Source organism: Lytechinus pictus, chromosome 14 (genome assembly GCF_037042905.1).
Source record: "Lytechinus pictus isolate F3 Inbred chromosome 14, Lp3.0, whole genome shotgun sequence".
In the NCBI taxonomy this organism is placed as follows: Eukaryota; Metazoa; Echinodermata; class Echinoidea; order Temnopleuroida; family Toxopneustidae; genus Lytechinus; species Lytechinus pictus.
In genome coordinates, this window is record NC_087258.1 from 6,312,370 (window position 1) to 6,324,162 (window position 11,793).

Here is an 11,793-nt window from a genome sequence, read left to right on the forward strand (position 1 = left end):
GTTAAAATTAGATGTAATTAATATGCATGCAAGAACAGATTAACATTTTTTTTGGTTTTGTTATGGATGTAAGTATTGATGTTCTCTAGGGTGATCCAATATCCAATCCTTTATTATAGTTTTACACCTAGCTACATGTATTTGATATGGTTTGGTATGACCACTCCAAGTGTATTAACAAAATAATCATTGACATAAAACTTCTTGCAAAATTCTAGACCTGAAATTGTAAAAAGTGCTATTAGGAACAGTGAAGAAAATTTTGCTGATGGTTACATGTACATCATCTATCTAGGGACAGTGATTTTCCGTTTCAAAAAATTGCCTTTTCCGTTTCAGAAAATCTCAAATTCTGTTTCAGCATGTCAGAAAACGGAAATTCCGTTTCCCCATAGACTTTGTACACACGGAAAAGTGACAATTCCGTTAACACATTGAATAGCAAAATCACAACACGCACACTCGCACTGGTCAAAATTTGTATCTGCTACTGTACCAACAACACAATAAAATCCGTTCTAATCGGATCTATGCGGGTGCATAAAATATTTTTACACACCCATTTTGCATGCATACATCCTCACTTTTCATATTATTAGCATTATTTCACGGTGAAATGATATTTCATCGATAATTTTGGGGGTTTTTGGACATCGTTATCATCAGTCAACGGCTTTTCCCCAATCCGCCATCTTGGATTTTAAGACCACGATATCGTGCTGTTACATCTTCAAACGTAGAGGGCAGCAACACACGACCGTGTACATGTAGTTGAACGATATGTGTGCATATGTGAAGCCCATCCCGGCCGGCCGGGTACGGGTACGGTGCGGGGTACAAACGAGTGTGCTGATGTCGAGTGCAGTCACGATGTGTGAATTGTCATGATAGTAGCGAAGTGAGATCGTGTTTTCTGGGGTTTTTTGGCCATTTAATATTCTCATTTTGCTGTGATTTTGGAGTAATTTCTGTTGCTATTCTGTGTATTTTGAGGGAAAATACGTTTTCCGTGATTTTCCGTTTGAAATGCCACTTTCCGTTTCAAAAGGCCCTTTCCGTGAATTCCGTCCGTTTTCCGCGATCGCGGAAAATCACTGTCCCTATCTATCATCTTAGCTTTTGTCATAAAATTAACACTTGTCATCAACATGCTAATCACTATGCAAGATGTTTAAAACACTGCATGATTTTAGTTGTCTTGCAGAATGGCAGAGCGATCAGCCCATTAACATTGTCACCTCAAACTTCATTTATTTAGAAATAAGGAAATCATGGAAAACTTGAATTACCATAATTTATTAATATTTCTCTTGATTATTTTTTCCAGTTTGAAATCTACCTGTTTCTGAATTTCCTCTTGGAGACCTGCCAAGCAGTGAAGACCAACTGAAGGACCATGAGAAGAGGCAAGGATAGACAGGGGAGTGACATGCAAGAGGTTGATGATAGAGCGGCTCTTATGAAAGAAGATATGGATGTCCCAACTGACAGAAAAGGACTGGATTCCGAACCTGATAAAAACCATGCAGGATGCACTAACCTTGGTCGGGATCGGAACAGTATCGCGTTGCTTCTGCTTCTCTACATCCTTCAGGGGATACCCCTTGGCCTTGCCGGAAGCATCCCTCTCCTCCTGCAAAGCCGTAGCATCAGCTACAAGCAACAAGCCATCTTCAGCTTTGTGTACTGGCCATTTAGCGTCAAGCTCCTCTGGGCACCTATCGTTGATTCTGTCTTCTTTTCACGGATCGGTCGTCGCAAGTCATGGCTGATCCCATGTCAGTACCTGATTGGCCTTTTCATGATGATACTGTCAGGTCAAGTCACGAGTCTCTTGGGTGATGATGGAAAAGATCCAAATGTCCTCTTGCTGACCGTCCTTTTCTTTATGCTGAACTTCCTGGCAGCCACGCAGGATATCGCTGTGGATGGTTGGGCCCTTACTATGTTGTCTCCGTGTAATGTTGGATATGCGTCAACATGCAATTCCGTTGGTCAGACAGCTGGTTACTTCATTGGGAATGTGATCTTCATTGCCCTGGAGTCCGCTCATTTTTGCAATACTTACATACGTTGGGAGCCCCAGGAGCAGGGAATAGTCACTTTACAAGGTAACTAACTATCTTTTAGTCTACAAAAAAAATTATTTTGAATATATTAAATCAAAGGCAGACACCAGTAAAAAAAAAAAACATTTTAATCTCACGATTTTTTGTGGAATATCATTGTGAACTGTAACTCTTTTTACATGATCTTCTTTTCCACAGATTTTTTATTTTTCTGGGGGATTGTTTTCTTCATCACAACAACCATCATCGGCATATTAAAACACGAGAAGGATAGCCATGGAGATCATGAGATGGATGTCATCACTGCGTATAAACAGTTCTATCAAATTTTGCAGCTTCCAGTTGTCAAAACATTTCTTATGATTGTCATCACTTCCAAGGTAAAGATCTCACAGTCAGACATACTTTTCACCATTTCTTTTAAGTATAATGATATTATAGCCATAAACTGTAAACAAATTTCCCCCTCTTAATACTATTTTAATATTCACAATTTCACATTTTCAAAGTTATGAAATATGAATGTGAATTGGAAAAAAAAGCGATTTAAATGTTATTACTAAAATTTTGGTTTGTTTTGATGGGTTTTGTTTAACGATTTTGAGATAGTCACCAAGTATAGGCCTATCATTCTTTAACATGCTCCTCCCTCCTTCCCCCCCTCTCTCTCTCTTTCTGTATTTCCTTCTCCATTTCTTGTATCTGACTATCTGTCTGTCTGTGTCTCTGTCTCTCTCTCTCTCTGTCATTTTGCCTGTTGTTTTTTATTCTGTTACATTCCTTCTTTCTCTGCTTTCTCTCTTCCCTTTTCTTTTTGAAATCTCTGACAATTTATCTCTCTATCTTTCTTTATCATTCTTTATCTCTCTACCCCCATCCTCCCCTTGCTTCCCTTTTCCTCTGCCTATCTCTCCCTCCTTTTTTCCCACTCCGTATCTCTTTCACTGCCCCATTTTCTCCCCTCTAACATTCTTCATTTTTGTATTCCGTCCTCTGTCTCTTTCTCTCCCTCTCCGCCTCTCTTTCTCTCTCTCTCTTCTCGCTTTTCCTTTCTCCATCTCGCTCTGTACCTCCCTCAGATGGGTTATGCCGCTGCTGATGCCATCACAGGTCTCAAACTGATAGAAGCCGGAGTACCAAGGGAGGACATGGCTCTCCTCGCCATCCCCCTCGTCCCCCTCCAGATAATCATGCCTTGGTTTATTAGCAAGTATACAGCCGGAACAAGGCCGTTGAATATCTACCTCAAAGCCATGCCATGGAGGTGAGTTTCTACACTGTTGTTTGTGCTGCAGTCACACCAATGAAACTGACCCAAAGTTACTGATATTACGCCATTAGAAATAATGTAATAGCAGGGATTAGTGTGCAGTCAGTTTGGCTGGTGTGACAGTGGTATTAAAGCAGATACGAACCAATAGCGCCATCTGGGGTCCTCAACTACTCATACCTGGCCCGTTTCCTGACCCATAATGCTATGTGTAGTCTAGTAATATAGACCCACTTGAATGATAACGTGCTAATTAACTACTCAATACATTTATACTGCAATAATTATGTTACCAAGTAGCAAAACAATTACCTTTCCTCTCAAAACAATTTAGTTTCTCTATACAAATATAGATCAATGTATTCTCTGTAGATATCTGAAAACGTATATTTTAAGACGATGTATTTATAAAATACAGTTAAAGAGAGACCACACACAGTTCACTCCCCCTTTAAGGAACTTTTCATTCATTTTGTGACAGATTCAGAGCTTTTCAGTTTGAAGGCCTGTTCAAACCTAGCTTCAAACCCTACCTACACATCATTGTGATGATGATAGTTATGGTGATGATAGTGATAGTATTCCTCTTGTTTTATACCCTCCCCCATGTACATCAGAACAACATATCTGAGTGCTTTCCAAATATAACTCTATTCATCAATTATTGACATCTCTTGCAATGAAACTGCTTTGTCCACAATTATCAAATCATAAATATTCTTATTAAAACAAAATGTCAAAATTAACAAATTTTGAAAGGTAATCTTTCTTGCGCATATATACATGTGCGGATATAAATCCATAACTCTTAAATTTGACACTTTTATTTCAATGTACTTACTAATTGATGAACTCGTATGATCTCTGTGTTGTATTCCTTTCCCTTCCTTGCAACTCTTCTCTTCCTGTTGTTTGTCTTTCTCTATCCATATTTCTCCCTCTTTCTTTATCCATCTCTCTTCCTCTCTTTTTTTGAATTGTAAATACTACTGCTTTTTTCCCTTATGACACGTGTTCTTAATGCACAAGAAGTATATACCGGTAAACGATAATCTGGACCACTATACCAATATGTGTTAAGGATAATATTTCACTTTCAAATTCTTCTAACTTTGTTTATTCTAACGTAAAATTTTGCAGCCTTACAACTTCATGTTTTTACCTTCTTTTCTTCTGACTTTCTGCTCCACTCCTTCCCTTCACTCCCCCTCTCTTTCTCACTATCCCTTTCCACCCCCCCCTCCCCCCTCTCTCTCTTTCTGCCTCTCCTCCTCCCCATCTCTCTCTTTCCTTTCTAGAATTCCACAACACAAGTAGTTTCAATACCATACTTTATCCGTATTATTTATTTTGTAATTATCTGTGTTATTGTTTGAATATTTTTTGTGTCTTTATTACCTTGTGAATACATCGCAATTCGGCCTTAGCCGCGATGATGTCTTGATTTTTATTAATAAACCATTTATCTATCTATCTATCTATCTATGGCTTTACATCTTAATTCATCATTTTTCATTATTTGCAGGTTGATTATGGGCCTTGAATTTGCCTTTGTAGTTTGGGTGACTCCATCTTTTAAACTTGCTGACGGATCTTTTCCTGTCTCTTATTTTGTGTTGCTTCTCATCAGCTATGCAGTTCATCAGGTACGTTATTCAGACTTTTCCTACATATCTTTATAAAAATATTGGAATGAATATATTGTATATTATACATATACTTGTGTATGGCAGAAAAGATAGAAATAATGTTTTTCCAAACAAAAAATACTTACGAACCTCTGAACTTACAAAGTTGGCAGATACATGTTTTGATTAAAACAATATTTAATTCAGAATTTCAATTAATTAATAAATTAGTTGTAATAATGATAATATTATTAATAATAATAATGATAATAATAATAATAATGATAATAATGATAATGATAATAATAATGATAATAAAGATAATAATAGTGATAATAATAATTGAAAATTAATATATCTTATTACATATCTATAAAATTGTAACTTAAAAATGAAAGCAGATAAATTCTACTGCATTATTCTGGCAGGTGGCCCTTTACAGCATGTTTGTATCTACCATGGCATTCAATGCCCGTGTCTCTGATCCTCTGATGGGAGGTACTTACATGACCCTGCTCAACACCGTCTCCAACCTCGGGGGCAACTGGCCCGTCACGGTAGCCCTATGGCTAGTGGACGGCCTCAGCTGGAAGTCATGCCATGGGGGCACAGAGGAAGGGTTGGATTGCGACACGAAAGCAGAAGCAGAGGTAATAGAGACATTTCTGCTTGTTTACTAATGGTTTTACTATTGATCTTTTGAAAGATATCTTTGTCCCTTGACCTGTGATATCTATGTCAAAAATGAAATTTAAACATACTGTGCAGTTGACTTTATTGATTAGCATTCAGCGCTGAATTCCATTTCTATATCTGCCAGAATTAATTTATTTTGTTTATTTTAGACCATCATAAAAGGTTTAATACTAGTTAAGGTAAGTTGTGGCAGTTTTGAGTAATAATCTTTTTACTTGGTGAAAAAAAATTGTGTTCTAAAACAATATTAAAGAAAAAAATCTCCATCAAATCTTTTCCTTTGTAGTCTTGTTCTATCTCTGCATTAGTTGAAGTATTTTCAGTGTCATCTTTAATTTTTGCCCCCTATATTATTATTAGTATTGCTTCTTATTCTCATCCCCCTTTCTTCCTTTGCCACAATCATTTGAATCCTCCAGGTGTGCACAAAAGCTGATGGCAAATGCGTCACCGATATCGACGGCTACTACATAGAATCTATCCTCTGCGTGATTATTGGGTTTGCATGGTTAGGAATCTGCGCTCAAAGGATACGCAGGCTGCAAGAGCTACCTCTCGATTCTTGGAGATTACCAAATAAAAGATCATCAAGGTCACCTCAGAAAGGCTCATCAATAGATTGACTATCACTGGCTCATCAGGTATGAGCCAAATCTTAAGAACTGTTTAATTGTAGTATTGTGTTCCTCAAGGCCGGTCTTTGCCTCAAGAACAATGATGGAGCCTTTGGCTTTGTCCTTGGCCCCCGACTTCTAGTCCTTGGCCTTAGCCTTGGAGGTCTAGTCCTTTGACTTGACCACAGAGGTCTGTATTCCTTGGTCTTTGCCTTGGATGTCTGCAGGCCTTAGCCTTGGGGATCTTTAGTCCTTTGCCTCCAAAGTCTGTCATCCTTGGTCTTCTCCTTGCCTTGGTTTTGGAGGTCCTTTACCATGGAAGTCTGAAATTCTTGGTCTTACCCTTTGGCTCAGATGCTTTTAGTCCTTGGCCATGTCCATGTCCTTGGAGGTCATAACTTCTTGTCCATGGATGCTTGGTATTGGTCTCGGGCAATAGGCCTTGTCCTTGACCTCAGAATTCTGATCTTGCACAAAATACAAATTCATTCCCCCAGAATGTCCAATCCATTAAAGCATTGGTCCAAATACTTCTTGCGTTTGTAATTGAAATTCATTGTTTAAAAAAAGTTTAGGTTTGCAAATTAAGCCCCCACCCCCTTGCTAGACAATGATTAATATTCATAGCATCCAGCATATGATAGGACCATAAATTATGATCCATGAGCAAGGTCATTGCTTATGTGATTTTGAGTCCTTATGAGATATTGATATTGTATATGTGCATATATAACATTTTATGCAAAAGAAATATTTATATTCATGCATTTAGATAATTGGAATATTCCTGAGAATTTAAGTTCTTAGAAAGTATATGAACCTTGAACATTTAGATTTATATGTATATCTTGCTTAGTTGTTTGTACTTGATTCATGATTAGTTCTTGGGAATGTTTCACAAATAGAGTTAACTTGCACTTACTATTCAATGGATTCACAATACAGTGCGCCATATGCGGACAGGCCAAAATTTGCAATGCCTCATGGGATAAAGTCGACATCTGTTGGGCATGCTAGTACTAAAGTGCATGCATGCATGTGATTATTACCCGCTGGCCGACACGGCTCAACCAGGTATGCTGTTTAATTGGGTCCAGGAGATGGGAGAGAAATTTGCCTGCATATTGCTTTGCAAAATGTAGACCATCTTTGGTGAATTCTTGCCATATGGTTTTCATTTTTTTGAAGCATCACATTACAGTACACTAGCACTGTGTGCTGCCTGTGCCATGTCGAACCCGAAGTTAGAAAGTTGGCCTGTTTGCTGCAACCGATAGATGGCGCACCATATTGTGAATCACTTAATTGTGTGTGATATATTACGTATGGTATACATATGTTTGCATAGGTAAGACCACACTGCGTCAATTCATCAATGAAATTGTGTATTAGATATCATATGCATGTTCGTACTTATGAATGACTTGAAAATCATACTCAACTTTTGTGAAACAGACCCTGTGATCTTTCAACCAACATCATTACTCTGAGGCCTTTTTCTGAATGAGTTGCAATCAAACACAATCCCAAGTACTATGAAATACAACTTGATTTTTAAACCAATCATATGCGTATGTGTGATTTGTCTTTGATTTTTTTTCTTTAAGGACGTTCCACAGTTAAAATCAAATCAATGTCATTTTTGCCAATTTTTTTACAAATTTACTTTAGCACCTAAATACTCCAAATATATAAAAATTAACAGGTTCATGTGCTTGATTTATTTGCTTTCGAGCTGTGAATTTCATCAATTTCATAGGTCTTGAGAAATACGCAATAAGAATAATTTAGCATTTTTAGAACTCAAGAGATCACAACGTTGAGTTTAAACCTCTATTTCTCGGTGAAAATACATATAAATTTCACCAAGTTTCACAGTATAGTTCAGAATTATATACTTCAGATGAAGAACCCACTCACATTGCTAGTTGTTTGTTCTTTAAAGAAAAGCAGCACCTTCAGTTTTGAAAATAAGGTGTGAAAGACGACAAAAACATATCTAAAAAATTCTAAATTTATGTAAAAAATTTAAGAAATGCAATAAATGCTGTACTTAATTCAAAACCCATGTCATTTTCACCAAATTTTGCAAGGTTGTAGAAGAAAGTATACCGAAGAGGTGTGAACATTAAAAATTTGAGGTTCATGTGCTCATTTTCAAACTATCAGCACTAATGTTAAAGCAAAATGCTTTTAAAAACACTGAAAAAGTGTGCAGGTTTGTATCTTTATTTGGAAAAATTCTACACCTGCATTATTAATCAAACTTGAGGCCATATTCGTCATACTTCGCAGCACTGCAGAGCAAAGTATTCCGAAGAGGTAGAGGCTTTTAAAAAGTTGATTCACTAATTGTTACGTCAACGCCCATGGCGTAAAATATGCGCAGATAGGACTGCGCACAAACATAGCTGAGGAACGTCCTTAAAGGAGAATGAAACTCTTGGAGCAAGTTAGCTTTTGTGAAAGCAGAAAAATCAAAGAATAAGATCAACAAAACTTTGAGTAAAATAGGACTAGCAATAAAAGAATTATGAGCATTTGAATGTCGAGATCACTAATGCTATGGAGATCCTCCCATTGGAAATGCGACCAAGATCTGTGATGTCACACACGTACAACTCTCCCATTTGGACACTGAAAATATACCCCAAAACATCTCTTTTTGCTCATTCTAATCATATGACAAACGATTCATCAATGATATAATGTTGTGAAACCTCTGTACTTGTCATCTCATAAAGAGAACACCTCACCTTGTGGTAGACTCTATAAAAGTGAGAATATAAGTGAAATAAGTACTAAAGTAATGAGGGAGTTGTACGTGTGTGATATCACAGATCTTGGTCGCATTGCCGTTGGGAGGATCTACATGGCACTAGTGATCTCAATATTCGAATGCTCATAACTTTCTTATTATTCATTCAATCTTCCTCAAACTTTCAACAATATGTTTCTTTGATTTTTCTCTTTGATATGGATTCAGCTGGTTTCAAGGGTTTCATTCTCCTTTAAAAGGACAAGTCCACCCCAACCAAAAGTTGATTTTAATAAAAAGAGAAAAATTCAACCAGCATAACACTGAAAATTTCATCTAAAAAAGATGTAAAATAAGAAAGTTATGACATTTTAAAGTTTTGCTTAATTTCACAAAACAGTTATATGCACATCCTGGTTGGTATGCAAATGAGGAGACTGATGACGTCATCCACTCACTATTTCTTTTGTATTTCATTATATGGAATGTGAAATATTCTAATTTCTCCTCATTGTCAAGTGAAACAATGATTAATTCCTCTCTGAACATGTGGAAGTAGCATTGTTTAATGCTATATGGTTCAGTCAAGTTGGTCCTTATTGTCAAATCTGTAAAAAATGAAATATTGTATAATTCAAACAATAAAAAACAAGAGAAATAGTGAGTGATGGACATCATCGACTGTTAAATGCATATCACTGTTTTGTGAAAAATAAGCGAAACTTTAAAATGCCATAACTTTCTTATTTTACATTCGATTTAGATGAAATTTTCAGCGAAATGCTAGTTTGATTTTTCTCTATTTATTCAGATCCACATTTTTGTGGGGTGGACTTGACCTTTAAGTTGCATTTAAACAAAACTCTTTTTTTACCACCACGCATATGGGTCCCATTGCAAAAATAGTTGCAATCAAACGCAACCCCCGATATTAAACTCAGCTTGATTTTTAATTAATCACAGATGCGTATTTGTGACTTGCATTTGATTTTTTATTGCATTTTAAAAGCAACTGTTACAATATTGTGGTTCCCTATACTGTACCAAAATTCCAGGATCATCACATAATCATCAGTAGGCTTGGTAGACGTCTGTCCCACAATTAGGCACACATTTTCTCGTTGTTATTACAACTTATGTACAATTATGTACACTTTTATTACAAATCGTTTGCATCCACTCCGAGAACCACCAAAGTATTCATAGTCTGTTCATAGTCTCAACTCCAGACTTTATTCATAACCATCACACAACTCTTCTGCTACAGGCCCCTATCAGGTTTCTGTGACACAACTCAGTAGCAGAAATGAAATGTGCAATTTTCATATTTTTAGCTAAAAATAAAAAAACAGTATCAAGTTGCTCAGATATGAATTTCAAATGAAGTGTTGAATGTCGTTTACTTATGCATTAGAGTCAAGGAGGCATAGTGAGGATGCCTGACATTTATACAGCTATATTTCAGTTAGAAAATAGAATTAGTTGATTTAATAGGACGATCAATAATTTGTTGGGGATGGTGACAGTAATTTGATGATTTTAGTGAAATTATAGCTTGGGTTTGAACTACGAGCTTGCTACTCGTAGGCCTATCATTTCCCATGCTCATGGTGAGCTAAGCTAATGCATAATTTGTTGAATTTCTCCAACTGCAAATGGGTTAAATCAAGAAACCTGTATGAATGCGGGCAATGTATTGGGTTACGTGTATTTGAAATCTATAATTATTTCAACTTTCTAGCAGCCATAACTATATTCCTAATGTCATATTGCTCAAATTGTCACCTTTCTGTTTTATCTTGTTTTTCCACTTTTGCAGCAATCATTTTTAATACCAAGATTAGATTTCAATTTTGATCCTAAAAATAAAATTATCAAGGTCGTATTTTAATGCTGTTCTCCAATTTAGTGTGAACTCACAATTGTTTCAGTTTTCAAGTAATTTCTCTGTGATTGATTATGTGACAGTTTTACTGTAAAATGGAAAAATTATTTTAACTTCCTGTTTTGGGGGTTCAAGTTGATTTCTATTGATGCACAATGCTGTATGCGATTCATATGTAGGATTTTAATGTCAGTATCCAATTATTTCATATTATTTAAAAGTATTTTTTTTTAGATTTCTCTTTTTTTACTTTCTATGTTTCCATTATCTGTAGAAAAATTTTAGTACTGATAATGCCGACTCAGAGTGACACATGATGTCAATGTGAAAATGAGATCTGACAGCTTTTTTTAAGAGGTGGAGCCTAGCAAGTTTTAAAAAAAAATTCTTTCAAAAATAGTTTGATAATCTATGCAACATAATGGATACTAGTATAGCAGCATACAAGTTGTATTTTGCACTGTGCAATATGAATCAACTTGTTTGGGTTGTAGGGAGACCTTTTACTGATTTTAACATAGAAGGTCAACAATGCGTTATAATTCAGGTTTTAATCAATGCAGTCTTATTTTTGTGCCTATTTTGTTTCATTTACTGAAATTGCCTTTTTGATTTCTATTTGCATTTATATAATTAATTAGAATTATGGTGTCTATATAACTTAAATAAAAAACAATCATAGGCCCGTATTCTGAAGATTGGTATAATTAAATCTCCGGTTTAATTATGGACTGCCAATTGTAACACAATTTTCCACAGCACAGGTTCAATTTATCAGCTCAATGAACACTTAAATAATTCAAAAACTATCTGGAAAGAGTAACTAAATCAATTTCTTCATTAATAAAGCATGACGAAAAAGCACAGTAGTTA

General features: G+C 36.0%; 1 protein-coding gene across 1 annotated transcript; it reads left to right on the plus strand.

Moving 5' to 3' along the window:
• The first annotated feature begins 436 nt into the window (after positions 1-436).
• LOC129276718 (acetyl-coenzyme A transporter 1-like) lies at positions 437-7,840 on the plus strand. The gene is made up of 7 exons (XM_064109107.1): positions 437-898; positions 1,328-2,111; positions 2,268-2,449; positions 3,149-3,333; positions 4,865-4,985; positions 5,396-5,617; positions 6,083-7,840. The coding sequence occupies exons 2-7, from the start codon at positions 1,397-1,399 to the stop codon at positions 6,284-6,286; spliced, it is 1,629 nt and encodes a 542-aa protein (XP_063965177.1). The 5' UTR covers positions 437-898; positions 1,328-1,396; the 3' UTR covers positions 6,287-7,840.
• The last annotated feature ends 3,953 nt before the right edge of the window (positions 7,841-11,793 follow it).